The following is a 23,992-nucleotide window of genomic DNA, read 5'->3' as shown; positions in this document are numbered from 1 at the left end:
ATTTTTTATATAATCAGTATTGCGGAATTATTTTAAAATATGACTGAAACTGCATATGCAGTACATTAACTACCACATTCTTCCTAAAATAATGTGAAAGAGCTAAAATGTCCACTCGATATCTATAGTTATAATAAAAAAGCCGAAAATCGTGGTAGTTGTATTATTATTTACTAATGAATAGCTTAACCGATTGGAATGATATTTTTTTAATTCGTCTCAGTCCCGAATAACAGAATAAACATTAAAAATAGTAAACGTTCTCCAAAAAAATAATCTTGATTTCAGGGGTATTTTTTAAAGAGTTGGTGGAGTGGTGCCAACTTCATGGAGCCTGAGGGGGCCCGAGCCCCCCTCAAAAATCCGTTACGGGTGTGAGGAAAAAATGTATCAGGCTCGTCGATTTTCCCCGGAGTGTCCAGATATCGAGATTGTAGTTATCAGGGTTCTAATGTTGATCATATGACTCTTCTAAAATGTTTAAAAAACTGAAAACTCGATTCTTCCAAAAATGACTGGGGAAAGATCCCCGGTTTTGGCCCCCCCCAATATTTTTTGTTAAGTCGGCATCCCTGAGTTCGTAACACTGAAAAAGCAGTCATGCCGGTCTAAACTACACGATATTAGTTTTTACCAATATAATGACTGAGCTTCGTAACAATATTAAAACAATGAGTTAAAATATTAAAATAATATTAAAATCATTTAATTCTAGCTAAACCCAGCTCAAGTTGAGTCGTCAACAAACACGTCAGTATTGGTCACTACCGTGTGTGTAAGCAAATCTCTAAGCGTTTTATGACTATTATCGGTAATGGCAATGATTCTGTCAACAAATAGATCGGATTGTTTTCATTACTCGGAATTTTAAAAAATATATTATTATAATAACTGAAAAAATAAGTTCTATTGCTGCTGCCACTGTTGATTTATAAATGGTATAACTACACTGTTCGTTGATTATAAGGCGACACGAACTTCGCCGGAGTTATACTATGCAAATCAGAAACAATTTTATTAATAAACGGTTTGAAGTGGAATATACGAAAAATTTAAATAGGACATATTGCATTCAAATGCGAGAAAAATAAAGCTCTTTTATTCACGAATGTGGTTAAAAACCTCAATCCGAAACAAACAATGCTTTCATTTAGTAGGATGCAATTAATTTAGGAAAAGACGAAGTTCGCCGGAGTTATACTATACAAATCAGAAACAATTTTATTAAGGAACGGTTTGAAATATAATCTAAGAGAAATTTGAATATAATGTATTGCATTTCAACGCGAGAAAAATGAAGCTCTAGTATTCACGAATGCGGTTAATAACCACAATCCTGAGCATTTAGTTGTTTTTATTTTGCAATGAGCAATTGATTTGGGAAAAAACGAAAATCTATACTATAAAAAAGCGAATCATATGTATATGGGCTATTCCATTTTGTGACGGAATTATCTTTAGACAAAACTATGCAATAGGATACATTGATAAAATTATAAAATGCAAAAAAAATTGCATTACTTCTAGCTGCGCATGATCAAAATACATTTATGAAGATGATTTAAATATACAGAAACAAAATTAGTTATCAAAATACGTTCTAAATATGCCCAAAATCAACATGTGACGGAATTAATGCCACGCCAACCTCCTAAATGTAATGATTTCAAGCATCTCGAAAACTCTGTGAATCGAAGTATACTTTGAAAAACTTTTATAAAGCTCTGAATAATGTTTCAAATACTGATTTCATAAAATTCAATTACTAGGCTATTGATTTCTCTAAATAAAATATTTCCAGCCTAAATTTTAATTTGGGAGGGAAAGTTGACATTTTCATGGAAATGCGCACATAATAAAACAGCGGGAAAAAATCAAGCGAGATATTTTGGGATTAGAAGCTGTGAACGCATAGTAGAGAACTTGAAAGATGAGAATGATGAGAAAGAGAGAATGTGGTTGCTAGGGAGGGGATGAAAAAGATACGGCAAAATGGATGGGATGAGAAAGGAGTGCGGAGGAGGAGGGGAGGTTCCACAGGGGTGGGTGGTATGTTGACGGATGAACGCGGAGGCTGTACGTGACCTGGTGCAAAAGCGCGACGAGATCCTCTCCACCGATACACTGGCTTTTTCACGTCATGAGAATCATAAATTAGATTCCGCGATAAATAATAATGAACTTTTGGGCGTGTTTGTTTTCGGAAAAGTGATTGCGGATAACTGCGCCATCCGTTATGCGTTCCCTTTAAAACGGAAAGATGTTTAATGAAAAGAGAAGGCTTAAGAAATTATGCGGCGGTTAAAAACGGGCTCGCTAAATGGATCAGCGATGGATGAGATAGAAGGTAATGGTTTTAAACAGGTGATACTTCATGGAGAATATAGTTAAAAGAAAAGTTTTTGAAAATGGAATTTTGACGACGGCCAATAAAGTGGTCGGAGTTACGCTATTTTCGTTAAAATTGATTGGAAACCGAGATTTTCAATGTATAAAAAATATAGCTACCCAAAAACAAATTCTTTCACAAGCAACATGCAAGAATGGATGCAAATATACTTGCATGATAATCTTTGTACAATATTTTTAGAATTCCTTTAATTCTAAAAACGAAAAATCATGTATATTTTTTTATCTACTTTACTACTTCATTCATTCACACGACGCGACGCCTTAAGCGTAAACATTCAAATAATTTCAGAGCTAAGGAAAGACTGAGATAGGAACATATAATAGAAAAAGGACGAGAACAGCGGTGCTGGGGTAGATTGAAAAAGCCATAAATCAGAGGGTAAAAATGCTACCTGACTGGGACTCGAACCCAGAACCTCCCGGTTGCCGGCCGGAGTATTCTAGACTTACATTAAAATGTCTGGAAATCAATATTACCAACGGTGATAAAATTTACCGTCCCAATAGCTAGTATCAACAAGTACGACTCTTGATTAGAAATTGTGTATTTGTAATGTGTATTTGAATAGTTTTTAAAGAATCCCTTTGATTTTAGACTAGTGAAATCATGAATTTGTTTTATATTTTCAGTCTTGCGGAATTATTTTAAAATTTGTGGTAACCGAAATTTTTACCCCGGTAAAATAATTAATCATCTTCAGCCCAAATATTTTTATTAACCTTTCCGTGACTGTGCCTAGAAAACTTACGCGAACGACTGTGTGGGGAATCTCAGGAACCCCATTGGTAATTCATAAATGATATTTTTTATTTTAATCTGTCCCGTAATTTAACACCTTGGCTCTTTTTTATTATATTTTATCTTGTTTTTTTTATAATTTATAAATGTATTGTAGGCTACATTTAGATTTGTGCATTGATTTAGTGCGAAAGGTCAGGAATCTTTCATTTTTTGCTAATGTAACTGTGCATTGACTAACATGTTATAAAAAAAAAAGTAGAACAGGTGACATCATGTAGAAAACCGGCATTTTTGAAGTTATAATATAATAAGATTTATTGAATTCAACTTCTATCGCTGCACTTATAAAAGAAACACGTTTTTTTCCTGCCGCCAACAACTGTGCTGGGTAACTCAGTTACCCACAAATGAACATTGAAGTTTTCAAAAACAATTTAAATGCAAAAATGTCATTCGTCGCCTAAATAACGACAAAACGGTTGAGCTAAAATGCAAAAAATATCAAAAGGACAAAATTTAAAAAAATATACAACATTAACATAATTTGAGGTAACTGAGTTACACCGCACTGTCACGAAAGGGCTAAATAAATACGAAAATACAACTGTAATACTTCCATGATAGTGCGGACAAATCATGTGAAATATACTAAATGGTCTTCTTTTCATTTCAATACTGAGCATGCATAAATCTCGCTTGTGTCGTCAATTGCAATTAATTATAGCAAAATCATTTCCGGAACTTAATGCGCTTAATAGTACAAAATAGACGTAACAGTGGTGTTGCAGATTCTTTGCAGGTCAGTTTTAAGAACTAATGACGAGTACTAGAATAAAAGAATATAGAAGAAATAAGATGTCCTAGTGCCTTGTTACTATTTTGCGTATGTATAATATATCTTTTAGGAAAATTGGTCAATCACCGCAATGATTTATAAAATAGTTATTATTTATGTACAATATTTCTCTTTAATATAATTGGTAATACACCGCATTGATTTCTTACGATCAGAAAATATTCTAGCGGAAAATGTAATGAAATGATAGCTGGAAACCTTTCTGTAGATTTTTTTTTTAGCTCCGAATGGTGTACTTGTTATTTTTTATGGCGTCTGATAATAAAGCAGAGCGATTGTTTTTTTTGTAGCCGACACTGCTCTTCCCCAAAACATTGGAATAGATTCTGCGATATCGTGGTCGCATTGAATAGATTAGGTTCATGCAAAACGGGAGTGGTTTATGCTTCCTGAAATGGAAGAACGCTAATATAAACTTTTACGACGGCAGTAAACAACTTGGATCTCCAGAACATTCCCTGCACAGAATACTTTGAACCGCAACAGATACGGTTTTCTTGCTACTAATTCTTTCTGTTCCGTAATAAACTTTGATGCGATAGAAAAATGTGAGTACACGGAGTGCATTCTCTCTGAAGTGCAATGTAGCTATTAATATTAATGCTTAAAAGTCCTAAATGAAACATAACGTAGAATATATATAGTTTTAAGATAAAATATTTTTAATATCATTTATTGAATGAGGTGATTTTCATTGGAGATTATGACAAACCACTAAATTGAATCGCGGTTTTGTGAGATACCAAAATCAAGTGTTTTCATTAAAATTCGTCAATGAAAATTTATGAAATTGAAATCATATTATCAAGTTGTTTCAATGTATCATATTTCCTAAATTAGTATTATTGTAAATTCCGGAATATATTAAAATTCATCTCCGATTTGGGGAGGCGTTGATTTTTTTATACCCCTCATAATTTCTGAAAACAAAAGAATCTTTGGTCGCATGGCTTTCTTTGTTTCTCTCCTTTTTTTCGTCAAACTAAGCCTTTAACGCTTAGCTAATTAATAGCTGTATGTACAATCACAAGCCATACTTATATATTCACGGATGCATAAGCATCATAAGCCATACTTATATATTCACACAATACATATTATATATTCACGGATAAGAATTTGAGTCAATTTATCGGTCGTCAGTTTGAGGTTAGAAAAATTGGCAAGACATTTTTCCGATAAAATAAATTACTTTCTGCATTAAGTGGGTTAAATGAACATAAAGTTGTTAACCTTAAGAATTCACCATTATTATTCTTAATTTATAATTGATAACATATATGCGAACGACCTTTGAGCTGCAAAAGGTTTCTAGATATATATAATTAGAGTAATTTTACGATGCACATGCATAACAATTATTGCGCGGAAATTCGGACGCATTTTTCTATTAAAAAAACTAAAATCACCTATCTCCAAATGTTTTATTCACAAATTCGTTTACTTTTTGTTAGCTATAAAAGACATCTTGTTACTTCCGCTATATATTTATAAGTTCCGACCGGTTTCGGCTGTTACACCATTATCTAGTATGAAATATGAAAAAAAATGTTGAGGAAATGGTTCATATAGGCTACTGTTGTTAATGGAGGCATAAATATAAGCATAAGCTAAAGCCTGTATAAATTGTCCTCACAATATTTTCAATATTTTATGTACTTGATAAAAGCCGAAACCGGTTGGAATTTTCGAATATATAGTGGAAGTAACAAAGTATCTTTTATTGATAGCATAGAGCCCTTCCATTACGTACAAGATTCAAGTTTTAATTTAATTAACTTATTTTGTTTTCTATGTCGTTTCGTTCTATTCTTCAACCATTTTTATCACTCATCCCTTCTACACCCATTGAATACCAATACGTAGCACTTGTGATAATATAAAGAAGAAACTACCGTTATCTACCATCAACATCTTCTGCCTTTCCTTTTCGTACTGTTTGCAGGAATTCTCTCTATGTATGGCTTTCTTTCTTCGTTTTTACGTTCAGGGAGCATCCCAAATGCCTTGGTTCTTTATTCTCAAGGATTCCCTTTTTTCATCCAGTCTCATCATTTTCCTCGCTCTTTTCATCGTTTATTTCCTCGGTCTAGCAGAACCAAGAAATTTCGAGACTAATCAAGGTTACCCTACCTTTCTCTCTTGTTTCTTTATTCACGACAGTAGTACGCCGTTGAAGAGTGGTGACTGAGTTTAAATTAATTGATTAAAATATAATTTTTATTGTGTACAAGTACTTTAAGATAGTGCACGAAAATTTAATCATTAACATTTACTTATAATTCATGACGATAAGTAATAATTTTTTTAGTCGCAATTTACCTGACGAGGTCATATATCGTTGGAAACATCCGCAAAATACTTGACATTTAGTTATATATTTTTTGAACTGTGTACCACTTATTAGAGAGGAATAGTCATTATTTCCATGGCACCAATTCAAACGTCATTTATTCAAAAAGCTTATTCTCATTGGTGACTATAGCGACCCGCTTCGTAAAATTGTTGTTCTGAGAGTAACCAAAAACAAATATTGGCAGAAAAAATTCGTCTATGGAAGTTATGAAATCAAATTCGTGTATTCAAGTTGTGAAAGAAAGAAAATTAAATATTTATGGTGCAAAATTTTTTAATTAAGTAGTTAGAATTCTCAATATTGGGAGAAAATGTGATACAATTTTGTGACCTTAAGTGACTTACTCGTGATATTGTCAACGTAGGCATAATAGTAATCATCAATAAGGCGTATGGGATTAAAAGCAATGTGTTATTTTCTTCGGCTGAAACTTATGTTTGGAGGATTTACGTATTTTTATCTACTTTTTTTAATACTTCATTTCGAAAATCGTCGAATATTTCACATAATTTTGAGTTTTAAGATAGTCAATAAAAATCTAGCGCCTGAGATTTTGTATCGAGCCATGAGACCGAAGGATAGTAACCTTGGGAATGGGAACTCAGAGGGTGGTTCATCGCAGGAGAATTAATTTATATTGAATTGGAGGTAAAAGTCTTGCATGAAAGAGAAGAACAAGCGAGGGAGACAAAATGATTGAACATGGAAGACAGTTGGGAAAATTTAGTGTTTCCTTAAGTACATTGGCGTGAGGAATGTGTTAATTTCTACAAAAAGATTTTCTACAATCTTTTACCTGTACTTCATAGACTGGTGGCCGCAAAATTACGCGCTCCGTGTTATACTCTCTGGAGATTGTATCGAAAAACCCATTTAGTAAACCTGCTATAATTGGAAGTACTTTTATGGGCATAAAAAATGCCCATGATTGCTATAATATATCATCTAATAATGCTTTTTGGAATGAGTTCTAACAGCTGAAAAAGGATACTATTATGTACTTACAATTAGTTAATTTAAGTAATGAATTTTTGCTCACTCATCAAAATGAAACAAGAAAACAATACCTTTTTTCTTTAAAGCTGTGGCATAATGTCTTTGTTTTCGACTTTGCAGCTATCAAATAACGATAACATAGATGATAGAAGGTCAGATAACTTGAATTTATAGGCAGGAACAAAATCGCTATGAGACATGCTAGTGTGAGGGATAAATGGTGTCTTATGTCAACGAGGAATGTCCTATGAACACGGAATGTGTTATAGCAATGCGTATAGCGTATGTTAATGGAATTTATTTCAATTTTGTAAAAGTTATTAGCATAATACCTATCAAAATTTATAATAATATCATCAAATTAAATTATGAAATTGGCATATATTTTGCACCTGGAAGTTACGGTTTTCACTAAAATTATGCAACACACATACTCGCATTAGAATAAGTGTTGTTTTGTAAGATTTTCTTTGGAGATGAGGTTTCTAACATAACGCACCATTAACTACTTCTTAGATTTCATTGCATCCAAACGGGGAAACTAGACGACGGAAGTCCAGATAGCTTGAATATAACGGCGGGATGGGAATTGCTTTGAAGGACCGGAGGTCGGAAGTCAAACGTGGACCAGAGGAGGAATTGGATGGGCGAGCTGTAGGGTTTGGGCAAAAGGATGAGCGTGATGGACATATCAGGGTAAGGAAGAGCACCCCGCTAGAGACAATGTCCATTCTTAGGGAACGTTGGTAGCTAAGGAGAAGCTGTCACTGATAAGCCCCTTCTGCCTTACCCCTTAAAAAAAATTCCAGTGCAGGAAGATGACAAACTAACTCTCATGGAAGCAGAGGAGCATGCTGGGGAGCCCGGAAATGTGAGTTTCCGGGGAAACACTTCTCTCAATCCAAGGCCTGGAAATTCCGGATTCTCTCTATTATAACTTCCCCCCATCCTTACCGCAGGGATCGTTCCTTCTCCGTGACGTCTAGTGGATATCTTCAAATCCTCCCTTGGGCCCAGCTCCTTGACTCCTTCCCCCACTGGACTGCGGTAAAAAATGGCCGGAATAAAAAATAGCGGTCGGCGGAAAAAGGCCGAGTCAAAACGGCCGGCGTTTTGCTAAATGCGTTGGGAAATCGTAGCATGGACAAATAAACTCTGAGGAGGGGATATTAAGGATCGAATCCACGTCGGGGTTGCTTTGTGCTCGGTTTTAGTTTGGAATCACAATCTTTCCCTTTGCTTTAAACTACAACATGAGTCGTCGTGAGTATTGCATAATAAAACATTTTGATTTCTATGTTCTTCCTAAAACAAATGGTGAAAATCTCTCGATAATTTGCGCCTGCTTCAATTACCAGCATTAGCCCTATATAACCTGGAATTGCTTCTGGGATAAATCAAATTGCAAGATTTTCATATTAAAAATGTGAAAAATTTCCACTCAATCATAATGATCGACATGTAATTTAGATCTTTTCAATATAGAGCTCAATATGTGTACCTTTTTGATGTTATTTAGAAACAACATTTCCTGAAAATGGGTTAATTGTGTGTCAGTGTTAAAATGAAGTTTCGTTCACTTTTTATTTGTTAGCGGGCAATCTAAATACGCCCATGCCATCAAAATTATTAATTTACCTTAATTTATTCTAAGAATAACAAAATAATCATCACCGTAGTAAATTTTAGGTTTAATAGGTATATATGTATTCTAACTAAAATAGATCAATTAAAATCCTACGATGAAATTTTGATGGTTTTGCATTGAAAGTGTGATAATAAGTCGATAGTCAATAGTACTCGTAGCTTTTAATGATATCGTGAAGCATCATATTTTTCTATTCATCATATTCATAGTCAACTCACCATTCCTATATATTTATTTATTGCTGCATGAACTGCAGTTAATGTTTTGTTAAACATTTTGTCCGCAATAATCCTTTATTTTCATACTTAATTACAGGTTTTCCGTTATTTAATCTATTTATATTGAAAATGGTAATAATGATAGTAAATAGTTTGGGTATATATCTCTAACACATATTGGCGTTGTTCTTTCAATTGACATTAAATATCTTCACAGTAAAAGCCTGCAAAGAAAATTAGAACCTATATCGGTTGTTTAGTTTAATTTCAATAGATTATAGGAATGCTTTTTTTTATAAATAAGAGCTAAAAAATGTTAAATGACAGACTTTTTACGGATTTGACTTCTTTGCTGCAAGTTAATTGAGCTATGTATTTTTTATTTCACATTGTCCACTACTTCAAAAAGCAAAAAATTCCTGGGCTTTTAATTACAGAGACTAGAAGCTCTGCGCTACAGCTAGCTTACCGTACGCTCCCACGAGCTTTCCGATATATTCTATTTGTACTGGTTTTGGTCCTTGGTAATAAATATCCATCACGTCAAAAATGAAGCCGGAATATCGGGGCAGAAGCTATTCTGTACTTCCTATTTGATTTTCCTATATTCTTTTTCTTCGTTTTCTTCTTAAATTATGTTCCTTTACCTTTGACCTAGCTCGAGTAAACAATGTTTAAAAAACCTTAGCTCCTCCCAGAATTTTAAAATCTTCAACACGAGGTCAATAATATGAAATTTAGTTACGGTGATGAGTCTGCTAATAGTACTTAAGTATAATAATTTTTTATCCCTCAACCGGATCATGTAGTTTCTCAATATTTTATCTCCATTTTTTGTGTTTGTTTACAGAATATTTTTTAAAGAAACGACTTTTCCATACGTGCACCAAGAAGTAGGATTCAAACTCAGTCCTTTTGTTATAATACTTAATTTATTTTTCAAAGCATTTTCCGCAGATAAATAAATACTTATATAACTATCAGTAATTCATTCAAATTTATTTATAAATCTGGCACCACTAACTCGTTCCTATTGTTGTTATCTTTGATATCCTAAGCGATTTACGTAGTGAAGCTACTTAACGTGTTTTAAACTTATCTCCCAAAAAACTGTCATTACATTAATATGAATTAATTGTCTTTGTCTGTAAAATTTCCCTTTTTTGCTTCTTATAGGTCCTTTCAATGAAATGTGGGTTGACCTGATTGATTTAATCTCAAGGAAAAAAGCTGAATATTTTTTTATTAAAAAAATACCAGCCTCAAAACTATGCGTTTGATAGAATTAAACCCTGTTCCAATTAGTGTATCAATGACATTGATATGCTATATGTGTGAAATCGCCCACATTTATTTCAGCGACGAATAAAATAAATCATTCGATGTTTCAATGCGCTAATCCTCATCTCGTAAACGCTCACACATGTCACAATATGGCTCAGTGTGATAAATTGAGTGCGAAAACATATCGCATTTATTTACCTCGCGACGCGATTAATCAAAGACTTTTACGAACTTAAAATTGATCATTGAAAGCAATGAATATGACGGCTGGTGAAGTCTGAAAAAATTAATCTAAATCTATTTTGAACTATCGAATGCAATTTATTGAATGGCCTCATTGAATCTCTGCTCACACTGCAGCGTAATCGGATCCTTATTCGGGATTAGGGAATCGTGGGCTGAAGAGATGAAATTCGAATTATACTCCCCATATTGTAAACATCCGTAATAAAAATCTCCCTTTCCATGACCCGGTGCACAATTTAGCAAAACCGATTCACCAACAGGTTTCCGCTAACAGTATCTGGCGCGATAATCTCCAAGCCACTAATGGCATTAAAACGTTTATCCCAACGCTCTTCAGCAGACGGGCACGTTGATCATCTAACGCATCCATGCTAATAAGGTGTAGTTTACTTTGTGATCCGAGATTATCGGCAGGATCAATGTTGACCATGGCAGGGAACGAGGCCAGGCCCGAGCGAATACGTTCTGACTCATCCTCTGATAAAGAGAAGTGCAGGAGAAACTTTGACGAATTTGAAACGAAATAAGATGGGATAGGGGAATAGATAACTAGAAAATATTGCGAAATTAGTAGGAACCGCGTGAACGGAAACTAATTTCATACCAATGCTACTTCTATAAGTACTAATTTCGCTATACTAATTTCGCATATTAGTCATACTAATATCACGACACTAATTTCATTATACTAATTTCACATTATTTTCTATGACTGGTACTGTTACGCGGAACCCATTGTAACCCAATGTTTCTTCCAAGGAATATCAAAAATGTTTAAATTTTATGATCTATTAAGGAGTTATCTAAAGTAAGCATTAATTTGTTGTGTAAATTGTTATGACTTGGTTATGGTTGAGTGCAAAATTTTCAAGTTTTCAAAATGAAATATGTTGAAATTTTCTTTCTCCCAGAGGCAGCTCTGGGTTAGAAAAGGTTAATGCGGCTGGCCAGTAGTCATTGCATGAAGCCAATTATTAGGATATTTGAAGGAGAAATAATGAAGTTTTAACATAGTAAAATGGATGTAATATTAATTGAAACTTTTTAAATACACCAGATTTGTCAAAATGAACTAGCGGTGTCTTAACGCTTTTTAATATTCATTACACTTAATGCTGTAAATGGTACAATCAATGAAATAGCAGCTCAAACAGTTTATTTTTCCTGGCAGCGTTGCGCCCAATGTTTCCGCCGCCATCCGCTAGAAAGCGCTGGCAACAAATACTCGAGAGAGAGAGACCAAACAACTTTTGGGAGGAAATCATATATCGTCTTGACGTGTGCCATATGGACCGATGGACGGACGATGTACACTTTTAGGCTTTTGTGTAAAACTGTTTGTGTTTTTTTTTCATTTATTGTATGATTTATAGCTGTAACTTCGTGCATTAAAAATTTTATTGCGTTAAATCCCTGCTATTAATTTTGAAACACCCGGCATATTTAATACAACTTGATCGATTGTTTTGCATTTTTTCTCCAATATCCAATTATTAATTTGGCATAATGGCTTTGCATACCTAAAACATTATACTTTATTGAAAAATATTAATACCGAAAACAATTGAGATCGCCTGATTTAAGTGAAATTTTTACTCCATATTATAATAATTCAAGACCTTATTTTCTGTTAATAACTCTTAGGAGAGGTTTCTTATCCGGTCAATATGCAAGCTCGTTTGCCCGACCAAATAATATTGCACAATAGGTCAAGTTTGTATTTGCGACTTCTACACTCTCATACCTTACGAGGAAAAATAGATTGGGGAAATATAAATCATGAAAACAAAGATGTGTGACGTAGAACGAAAGATCTAGAATAGGTCAGAGTTGTAGCCAGGTATCTGAAATGGGATGGTATTTACCGGAGATTTCGGGGCCCTTCCGGAGTGTATAGAAAACATTCCAGGACGAAGGGGGTCAGGAGGTCCACCCCCAAAAATTTTGGGATTTTTGATGCTGAAAACGTGATTTTTAGGACTCAAAAACAGTAATTTTGTACGGGTATTTATTAAAATAAGGTATTATATAAATTGGATGATGTAAAAGCTCTAAGGGCTCAAGGGGTCGTGGGTTATTTACGGGAAACCCCCTCCTCCCCCCCCCCCCCCCCGCGACTACGCCACTAGAATAGGTAGTCTGTCAAGGAACTTTATGAGGACGAAATCAGGCCAAACGAGTCTCCAAAAACGAGGAATGAAGGACAAGTAACCAACGTTGCGTCACCATGAGGATCTGTGGGATAGCTTCGGGACTTGGCGTGGCCCTGCGGAACGGGTAAAGGATAGCGGTGAGAATCGCAGTGGATGAAGAAGGGGTTGAGATGAAGAAGAGCAGGCCACGGGGCAACAGTTGCTGTGGCGCCGGCCCTAGTCCCTCGCAAAGCCAACGGTAATCTCCGGAATTTCATTTGCACGGCTCAGGCACCGATTGTGCTTTCCACAGCTTTCCCGCCCTCCCACGCCCCCTGGCGCTACTAACCCATTCCCAATTTCCTCACAACACTCATACTGGCCGAGTGAGTTACACTCTAATGCGCATAGTCCTATGTGTCTACGCCAACATATCGATGCGTCCTTAATATATGTGTTTCATTTCTTTAATCTTTTTCTTTATCTCAGTTATCAAATGTTGATTAACGACATAGAGTGTAGTTTATAGGTGATAATCAGCCTGACATGATGTAATACAAGAGCCTTAACGTTATTTTGGTGATCATTCTCAGTTTGTTGGGGAATAGAATATCGTAGCGGTATTGATTAAAAGCTTTTAACGACTACTGCTTATTTTTTCCTTAAAGCAGCAAAATGTTTTAAATAAATTTAAGAATAGTTACAACCACTCACTCCATTTGCTTACCGTTCCGCTAACTTCATTTCTACATCTACATACTAGACCGCTAGCTTTTCCCTCACTACTCATTTGAACTATTGCCTATTAAATGCATACATGAATGGGGATGAAGTTCGTACCCATTGATCTGATTAAAGGAAATAATTAAAAAATAATAAACCGCATGTTATTGATGCATATTTATGTATATTTGAAATATAGCCTCTTTATATTTTATCCTTGGAATTTAATCAATACTGAGGCAAACTTTGGCTGTGTGAGCCAATATATGTTGGAATTTTTTGGATTTTATTACAAATACTACACTTGGGTATCGTAGAGACTTTCAATGCATTGGTAAGTATCGGCAGATGTCGTTCCACTTCTAGTATAGGCAAGTTTTCTACTTTGAGTGTTGCGTCACCGCAACAGTGAAAACATGCAGTAGTATATAATACCCTAAAAATATGTATCCTATGCAGCATATTCTTGAGAGTTTCAGAATTAATTAGAGAGGTTCAAATTTTCACAAGAATTAAATATAATTTGTAAATCGTTTTCAATCACCCAAGAATTATGTGTACTGTTTAAAGTAATTTGCGCGAGTGTAAGATACGAGGAGTTTTTTTGAGAGGCAAACTCGCTAACATTTCCTCTGACGTGTGGCGGAAACCTTGACTTGGTTAGAGAGGTGGTCAAAAAAGATCACATAACACTTACGAACTTTTGCCGAAGTCGTCAACAATGTTATGCTCCCTTTTTCCTAATATCACAGAAACTTAAGCAAGGATTGTTGACATTTTTAGTGAGTATTCCCATATGCTCCGCATGTTGAGGCAGAATTCAACTTGTATAGGTAGGCATTGGCAGATGTTGTTCTAGTATTAGTACGTACGTAAGTTTTATGCTTTTAGAGTACCATCACCGCTTATAACAGTAAAAACATTTACCTCTTTTGAATGCCATACCCAAAAACACATAACCTCTGTAGGTTTTTTAAAACAATTCAGCTGCTCTTTTTACATTCCTCTTTACGATTTGAGAATCAATGAAGAAAGTTATTAATAAATTTCCTCAAAAAATAGATATAATTCGTGAATCCTATTCAATCACCCGATAATTCAGCGTAGAGTGTAATGTAACTAACAATAAAATAATAATTACAGAGGCTTATTTACAAATTTTCACAAAAATTAGATGTAATTCGTAAATCGTTTCAAATCACCCAAGATCTCAGCGTGCAGTGTAACGCAATTTGTGAAAGTGTAAGATATAATGTTTTTGAGAGGCAAACTCGCTAACATTTCCTCTGGCGTGTTGCGGAAACTATGATTTGGGGTGATATGAGGGCATAGAAGACCACAAAACGCTTATAAACTTGCTCCATTGTCGTCGCCCGTGTTATGCTCCCCTTTTCCTCCATATTCACCTTCCATGGTACTCATTCACTCTCTTCTCCATTGTCAAACACCATTGTTGATATCCTTCCCCTCACAAAGACCCCTGAGTCCTCGGAGAAAACTTTTCACGACCCCTCAGAACCCCAAGAGTCCCTTACCACTCCACCTGCAACCCGCCATTTTACGAATCTTGACGTCCTTTCCTCCTAAACGTCTAACTATATACTAGTCTTCCCTCCCTATTCATGTTTTCCTACTACTCGACCCTCAGTTGTACTTCGGAAAAGTAGTTCCAAAACGCATAACCTTTGATATCCTACGACTTCCCGAATACCCTTAGCTTTTTTCCTTAAGCACTCTCAACATCGCATAACGAACGGTGGGACATGTAGGGATAGTTGAAAATCAGTCGTGGGATCACAGTTTTACAGAGTTTCCTCCTTCTCATAATCAGTGCTAATTCAAGAACTATAAAAATAAGGGTAGATACATAAATTAAATTGCCTTCTGCTTACCTCAGCACAGTTCTTGCAAGGAAAATTATGTGTGAGTCAAGTCGAAGTTAGCAATGGGAAAATGAAAAATTTCTTATAATTTTAATTTTGGTTAAAATGAAAACAATAAGTTGTGTGGATAGTAATTTATAGCTCGAATCGATCTGAAAAATGATTCTTTCACGTTTTTTATTAAATATACCTCAAGAAAGCTTGTTAATTATTAATTTATAGGCTAAAAGTCGGAAATTGCATGGTTCTTTTACATGAAAATATGGGAAAGATAAAAAATATCAATTGCGATGAATATTATTCCACTTTTCATTTTCACTGGTATACTTTGTCATTCAAAGAGCTATTTAATCGAGTGCTTAAGAAAAATTACATAACAATTTAGGTATTTGGTAGATTTTGAAGTGTATGGGTAGAGAAAGAATTTTTTTCAGAGTCGTACTAATTTTGTCGTGTCTTCTTTTTAAGGCCGAGGCCTTCTTGGTATGTGTTAAGACATGATATGCAACCAAACAATTTGAAACTCAATGTCATTGATTTTTCAGCATTTGATTAAATAGTCGTACAATTATGACACTTTTTTATTTGTTTTAAGTAAAGGAAATGGATAAATATTTATTAAAATTGCAATGAAAATTTTGTCATATTGTCAAATTGTGTCACATTTTGACACAATATGTTTGATAACCTGATGAGAAATGCAATCCTGTAAAAATTCCATATTTTGAGTAGCCAATAAAGCTGCGTGAATTACATAGTAGTTCCATGAATTTCTGTAGCATTGATGATAGTCGTGTGGTATTTATTACGTTTTTGGAGCTTATTATGAAATCAATGTTCGTTGTCCTATTGTTGCGCAACCTCCTCTACTCTTCAAAAGAGAAGCCATGACGATGCTAGGCCTTTGTCCTTTCAACTTGTCCCAACTTTTTTTTTCGATGTAATAATCATGCCTCGTACCCAGCGTTTCCTCCCGTTTTCACTTTTTGGCCATAGCTTTTAGTGTTTCCGAGGGAGATCTTGACTCTCTCCCCTCACACCTGAACCGTATTTCAGGGAAAACATCTCACGAGCCTCACGCATTCAACAACCGTGCGTGGGAGAGTTGACACGTTATGATCATCTTTGTCCTTTCAAACATTTTTTGTTTTCCCCTTACAAGGCAGTACTGTATATTTGAAATGTCTTGAACTTTTTGGAGATAGGTTATTATCTATATATTTAGCCCATTTTTATTAAAATCAATTGTTCGCGAGAATTTTTGTGAAATGGCAACATGATTATAGTACAAAATAAACATTGTTATATTCCGCACAGTATTTATTTAACACACTACAGGTTTCTGCCTTTCAGGTCATTATCAAGAGGTAATCGGTAAGATTTACTTCTATTACGTCTTGAGAATGATCTGAAATGGTCGAAATCGGTAGAAAGTTTAATTATAACTGCTAGAAATACAACAAGTCTTAATTTTAAATCTACCTTGATTGCTCAATCCCCTGTTATATATAAACGCACTTTTTCTACTGTTCATCAAATAAATGGCATAGGTGGAAAAATATATTTATGTTTTCATAAGTCTTGAAGCATTAATTAAATCTACGAGTGAATTAACTCAAAAGGTTTTAATGACACGGACGTGGATATTTTTCCATGATAGACTTGAGTCATTTTTATTGAGATGGTAATATATAGCCTTGAGTAATTTATTTTTCCAAAAGTAAAATATAAGTCAAATGCGTATTATGTAATGATGGGCTGCGTTATGGGATGAGTTAATTATTAATAGTCCTGAATAGAGTTCGTTTCTGTTCAGTACCATTCTGCTGGGTTAGGTATCAGTAGTTCACATTTCTCCTTTGCAGCAAATGCAGCAAATATCATTTCTACTAACTCTTATTGGCTAATTTTGGCATAGAAAACGTAATAAATGTCTTACTATTTGAGAAATACTTTGGCAAAATAGACGCTTTTATTTTTGGATCTTCAACTATTATAGTAGTAACATCAATTTAAGCTGATTATGAATAACTTTCACGTGAGAGACAGATTGGATGTTCACATATTCCTAAATATGTTTTAGGTCGTTGTATTGAATTCAGTTTTTAACTTGAGCAATTGCTATTTTTTCATTGGTGAGGATAAATAGCAATTACTAGTGACACCAATTCGCATTGATGAATGTATATGTGAAATATGTGGTCATTATGAATAATTATGGTTATTAATGCTGAGTTGGCACATTATTAACGCTCGTATCTCGGCCCTCGTGCTGCATAAAACGAACCTCCAGGTAACTGTGTTTTTAAATTTTAATTATATTTGTTCTTAACGTTTATGGAAAATATCTTCAGGCACTTCAATCTTCTCGCCGATATATCCCTTAAAATGAGAGAGTGATAGCCAGGTTAATGTGTTTTTTGGTAATATTATTTTAATGTTATTTTTCCTGCAATTAATTTCATTATCGGTGGGCTTTTTATGGATAATCGAATGCTTATATTACTTTTTGCTTCGATTTCCATCACTGAAATTTAATGACGGCTCGGAGTTATTATGAAAAATCTTTATACTTAATGTGATTTTTTTTCCGGTCGACAGGAAAGTTGGGTATTATTTTAATATTGAAGGTCTGTGCCATAAAATTAAATAATGATTTAATAATATTAAGAAAAAAGCCTTTAAAACCTGTTAGGCTGTAAAAAATGTTTAATGATCTGGGTAAGTTGGCAACTGAGGCCGTAAGAAAAAAATTTCAAAAGTTTCAAGTTTATAATAGGAAAAAAATTCATATTATTTTTACCTTTTGATTACTTTTAGTCCTCTTTATTTTTTATTTTGAATTTTTAAACTTAATTCAAAACTAAGTGCGCACCATTTAAATATGTTCTACAGAACCTGTCCCTAAAAGAAAATGATTATTTTTGGTATAACATGAATCGTGTATTTTATATTATGGAAGGAGATTTTCCTTCATGCAATAACTGAAAAAATTCGATATTAGATTTGATAAGTACAAGATTTGTGGCTATACTATTTTAAAATTAACATTCATGTCTCTTGCATTTAGTTGGATTACTAATTTAAATACTTTTCGAGGCTCTATATACACTTTTAAAAATTTTATATGTAGTAGGCGAGGGTATTGTTCTACTGGTATCTTGGACGTAATTTTTAATTTTCTCTATGAAATTTCAAGTATCGTATACAGGGAAATTCATTAGAGCTAGGAATTTCTATTCTAAATTTTCATTCTTCTATGTTTGAACGTAAAATTATTAGTTAAATTAATATCAACGTCAATGTTTATTATGAAATTATTACTTCGACGGAAAGTCAGCTTTCCATTACAAATATTTCAACAAACATGACTTTCCATTTTGAGTTACCTTGATTCATGAGATATTTAATTGCTCCTGTCGTTTAATTTATTTGTTGCTTGCTCCATTTACAGGAAATTTTATTCACCCATGGAAATATCGGATGTATATTACTACTCGGTTTTTACCCATAGGCATTACCCATCTGTAGTGAATTTTAGATAAATATATTTTTGCAGCAGTGTTAATTCTACTGAACTATTTGCGACTTAACTCCACCAGATTCGCCTGTTTTCAGCGCTATTTTTTTAATAACAGTGTTCACATGCCTGTAATTCCAGTTAACTCATTGATTTAAAGGTTTACTGAGCATTTAATTATCGTAACATAGGAATATGTATCAAATTTGGGTTAAACTTGGGTTATAATTCTTATTTTCTGAAGTAAACTCTTTACGGTAATTCTTCCCTTATCTTTAGAAATGTGTATTTTTTAGATACAATTTTATATGAATTATCATTTAATGCTATAAATTTCTTATTACAGTACAGATTATAATTCACTACTTGCCACCAATTTTGCCTGTGTTATGTGCTATCTTTTATGCATCAGTGCTAACAATAATGATTAAAACAATCAGTGCATATTTACTAATCATAATAAGCGACCAGCTGTCAAAATTAAGTAAAACATGGGTTTATGGCATGTAATCGGACGTTTACTCTTTACGTTAATTATTCCTTTATCTTGGTATTTGTATATTTATAGGATACATTTTTATATGAATTGAAGTTGTAATTTTTATGATCCATTTTTATATTTTTATAAGGGAGTGAATTTTATAAAGGTTTTAATTATGTACTAACAATGATTTTTTCTTGGTATCATGTATTCATTTGCATTTTTCTATTTCTCTGCCTCCTTTGATATCGCCACTTGCTGCTTCTCAAAGCATCAGCTCCTCCTTCGACGACACCTCCACCGACAACGACTGAGCTTCCATCAAAGAAAACAGGTTGGTACTTTTTTTAATTTTTTGATACGATCAGTACTATATTTTGCACATTATTATCAATATTTTGAATATGAGATAACTATAATAATAATTTTGACTGGTATAGTCCTTCCCTAGAACCACCAATTAATTAGATTGGAATTGTCTATCAAAGTTTAAAGACAGGTTAAAAAAAATACTAATATCACTGCACAATATTTCTATATGATCACTCCCATGCACTGCATGTATTAGAACTGTTTGAATGTAATTGCACACTGGCTTCAGGTTTACAGGGGGATGATGATAATTTATACATGACTTATTTCGCGTGGTACTGTTGATCACGATTCAACAATGCTACCCAACTTCAGAGCGCAATGCTTTCTTTCACTTTGATTTTCCGAGAGCAGATTTAACATTTAAAATGGCAATGTGCTCTTTACCTATTACCCAATTGTTGTGTGGGAATTTCTGAGTATTAGAATGTTGTGTGTTTAATTTCTAAAGTGTATTTCTTATTCAGTTCCACTCTGGTATTTGAAAGACAGGTTTGCAGTAACTATTACATTTATCAAAATTGGCCGAGAGTCTTTCTGCTCTATGCTCAATGCAATTGCACGCTTCATGCATCTCCTTCAACTTATCTTTGATATCTTAGTTCTAAATCAAATCTACTACTGATCGGAATAAATTCTCCGCTTTCTATTCAATGGGTATCCCATCAGGTAAGACACTAGACTTCCTGAGTGGAGGCATGTGTTAGAATATTACTCGTTACACGGTACAATTAATATATACCCTCATGTTAGGAAAAAAGAATTTTATCTTACAAATTATTGATTTTTAACCACCATTCAAAAACTTAAATATATTAGCATACACTGTTATGCTCTAATCAGTAAACTCTCAGTTTACATCAGTTGGAAACCTGAAGCATAGAATTTAACCTGTGTTTTATTTCGGTTGTTGTGAAGTTGCCTTTGAGGGCGAGTGACGGGCTTTGATACTTCCGTATGAGCAACAACAGTGAATCTTCTCTGGGGTAATGTAACTGTAATATTTTTATAAAATAGGACCAAATATAATATTTGTATTACCATATGAATACTATCAAGGCACACAAATATCTTACACTTTTAACAAATGCCTACAATTATTCTTTGGATCTTGCGATAGTTATTCAAGCGAAAACTAATGAAATTACTTGAATAGTTGTGTTGCAATCATTGAATCACTTTTTGGAGTTTCTGAAAAAATTCCTATTACAGTGGCGAATCTACTAAACTCTTTTTCACCAGTTTTTCCTTTTTCTGTACGGCTTATTATTAAAGCCAGTGCTCATTTTCTATCTATGATAGTTGCTCTATGGATAAAAACATTCAATGGTTATTTATAAACCCATATCATTGGATCCCGAAAGAACTTATATATTTGAACGAAGATTCATGAGATGAAGATAACACTGCGAAACGCACAATAGCTTCATTGTTTATAATTGTGACATGATGTTTTGCCTTATATCCTATTGGCCTCAGCAGCACCGGGGTGAAGTCCTCGCCTGCTAATTCTGGGGCCATGCTTCGAGTTTCTCCTGAGTGGGTTTGTCAAAACACAAAATTTCTGCCGATCCAGTCTCAGGAAATTCTGGAAAGCTACGGGTCCAAAAGGGCCTAGGACAGAGGGAAGGAAATATTAGTAAAATATAAAGCTAATATATCGCCTGACATCGTCGAAATAATAATTGGAAAATTTTTATCATATTGAATTTTTAACAAAAATTATGAATTTATTTAGTGGAAACATCACGTTATTTTTTCAGCATTCCGTAAAAAGCAAAATCATGTTTAAGAAAATGGTTACGGCGATAACACTAGAAGGACCAGGTTCGTTGTTTTGACGGGTAACCTCTACTTAATGGTATTGGCTATAAAATATTTTTTCGTCTTCATTTTTTCCAACTTTCATTTATTTTTTAGGTGCGCATTTTTTACATAGAAATGGAGTTATACAACCTCTTTATCTTGAAGACCAACACCCGTAAAAATTACGGGTTAATCGTTTCTCTTTTATTTGTAACGGCAACGCGCGTGATATTCCGCAAACCACTACGTTATATTAAATCTGGTCATTTTTATGTTTTATTTGGCATAGACATGCATTTAAAATTCCTTTTTACATTCTGAATGGAAATAAGAAGCATATCTGCCACACGTAGTGGCGTGTGGTAAGCCAAGGCAGGGAAAAGAGAAGCGTCGTCACCGCTGTTAATTTTTAATCTTTTATTTTAAAATTATATTTTTGATTGCTCTGTTGTGCTGATAACTAAAGGAAAAGGTTATATTTAAATGAAGTTATGAATTAATTCTAACATAAACGAAGAAATAATTAAAATAATTACTACCCGTTAATATGATGGTAATGGTCCTTCTAAGTTGTCATACGATACCGGTCCTTCCATTGTTAATGGTGGGGAACATTTTTAGTGTCATAAGAGGGAGATGCACGGAGAATGCGGAGAGATTTCTGTTGAAAACAGCTCAATCATCATGAAACCACACACCAGCACTCTTTTGTTCATTTCCCGTCCTCTTGCAGATATGGACAACTCGCTGAACAACTCGCTCTACAGGAATCCGAGCTCCCTCACCGTCCACTCGACGGAGAAAGGTGAGAATGATTTTTTCGGAGTTGAGCGCAAGACCAAAAGACGAGTGAATGTTTTCATGAGTGCTAAAGAAAGGTGTTTTTCATGAATGGAAGAGATTGAATACAGCAGTTTAAGATGTGAATTGTGAGGGGAACTGAAATTGATTTTTGATGGGAGTAAAGAGCCGAAATTAAAAAGTTAGTCAAGGATTATTATTATTACATAAATTGCTACAAGTCGAACATGAATTCAGGTGGTAACATAAAGACAGGAAGTACATTAAGATAAAAATATAAAATGCAGAGTACCAGCTTGTTTGATAGGTTACATCACACACAAAAGTATACATAAACCAAAATGCAAAACAAAATACTAAGTGCAATAAAAATTTTTAAAAAGCCCTCAAAAAACCGTTTTTACACACTACATGTCCCCATGTACATAGCACCAAATCAGCAAAAAAGCAATGCATGTCTACATTTACATTGCCCTCAAAATCTATTTTTACACAATAATATACGAAGGCCAAAGCAATTGAGGATGCAGGAATAGTTCTCGGGTTTCCTACCGGGTGTAAATTTGGGTAACAGGTCCCAACGTTTCGATAACGAAGTCTGCCATCGTCTTCAGGGTTTGAATGTCGAGTAAAGTTCTTCCTGGTATTTATGCCGTTGAGAGCCGTTTAAGTGCAGTGAGCCGCTTAAGAGGCGTGGGAAACACGAGAACTATTCCTGCAGATCATACGCCGAGAAAAACTTAAATTCTACATCTTATTCTAGGATATTCCAATATCTGGAGTGTATTTTTAAATAATGTTACTGGAATTTTTCTGCAAAATTGCTTTCTTAGTGTGTATTTAGGAGAAACACCATTCCCTCCTATACTTAGTGGGCTATGAACCCATCACATTGATAATTATCAATCAAGCGGAATAATATGCTTTAACTCGTGATGATTGTATATTATTCATATTATTTCATATTTTTCAAGTGTATAGCACCCTATTTAGCAGTCATTACAACTCTTGTCACAGGTAGAGCAGGATGAAATTCTAATAAACGACGAAACTTCATGACGAAGCTCTAGAGGAGTGGGAAGCATTATAGGTTTAGGATTTGGTTATTGGGGAGGGGTTGAAGGGCAAGTGAGGGAATAGCATCTAATAATTATTAACCCTCTCTCCGCTTTTGAGTTATTAATGAGGTAAAAATTAGAGAATCTCGCTTAATACAATGAAATATTAAGCACAGGTAATTAAAACAGCAAGAGCATAATAATACCAAACATATATATTAACCATTATATAAATAACATATAAAGCTTGTATATTGAAGACACGGAAATAACCTATACTTCTCATAGGAGAACATTAAAGCTTAGCCGTGTTAGCCACGAGATCCTTGCCTTTATCGGTATGTATCTCATCTATCTACGAGACTTCAAAACTTAAAAAATTCTTAATGGCACTTATTTATCTGTTATAGACTATTAAAATGTAGTATGGATAAATCATTTTACGGCTGGCGTCACCT

At 34.2% G+C, this 23,992-nt stretch overlaps 1 protein-coding gene across 3 annotated transcripts in view; it reads left to right on the top strand.

Annotated features, from left to right (window-relative positions):
- LOC124169058 (lachesin-like) overlaps window positions 1-23,992 on the top strand; it is an 877,532-nt gene that overhangs the window by 832,342 nt on the left and 21,198 nt on the right. For 2 of the 3 annotated variants that reach the window (XM_046547530.1, XM_046547528.1), the window contains 2 exons: window positions 19,769-19,831; window positions 22,409-22,480. In XM_046547530.1, coding sequence (XP_046403486.1) covers window positions 19,769-19,831; window positions 22,409-22,480 — 135 coding nt within the window. The remainder of the gene's footprint in view (window positions 1-19,768; window positions 19,832-22,408; window positions 22,481-23,992) is intronic. The other variant, XM_046547531.1, reaches the window with a different exon arrangement.

Source organism: Ischnura elegans, chromosome 12 (genome assembly GCF_921293095.1).
Source record: "Ischnura elegans chromosome 12, ioIscEleg1.1, whole genome shotgun sequence".
NCBI lineage: Eukaryota > Metazoa > Arthropoda > Insecta > Odonata > Coenagrionidae > Ischnura > Ischnura elegans.
Note: the sequence above shows the minus strand (reverse complement) of the source record. Positions and strands in the feature narration are given on the sequence as shown.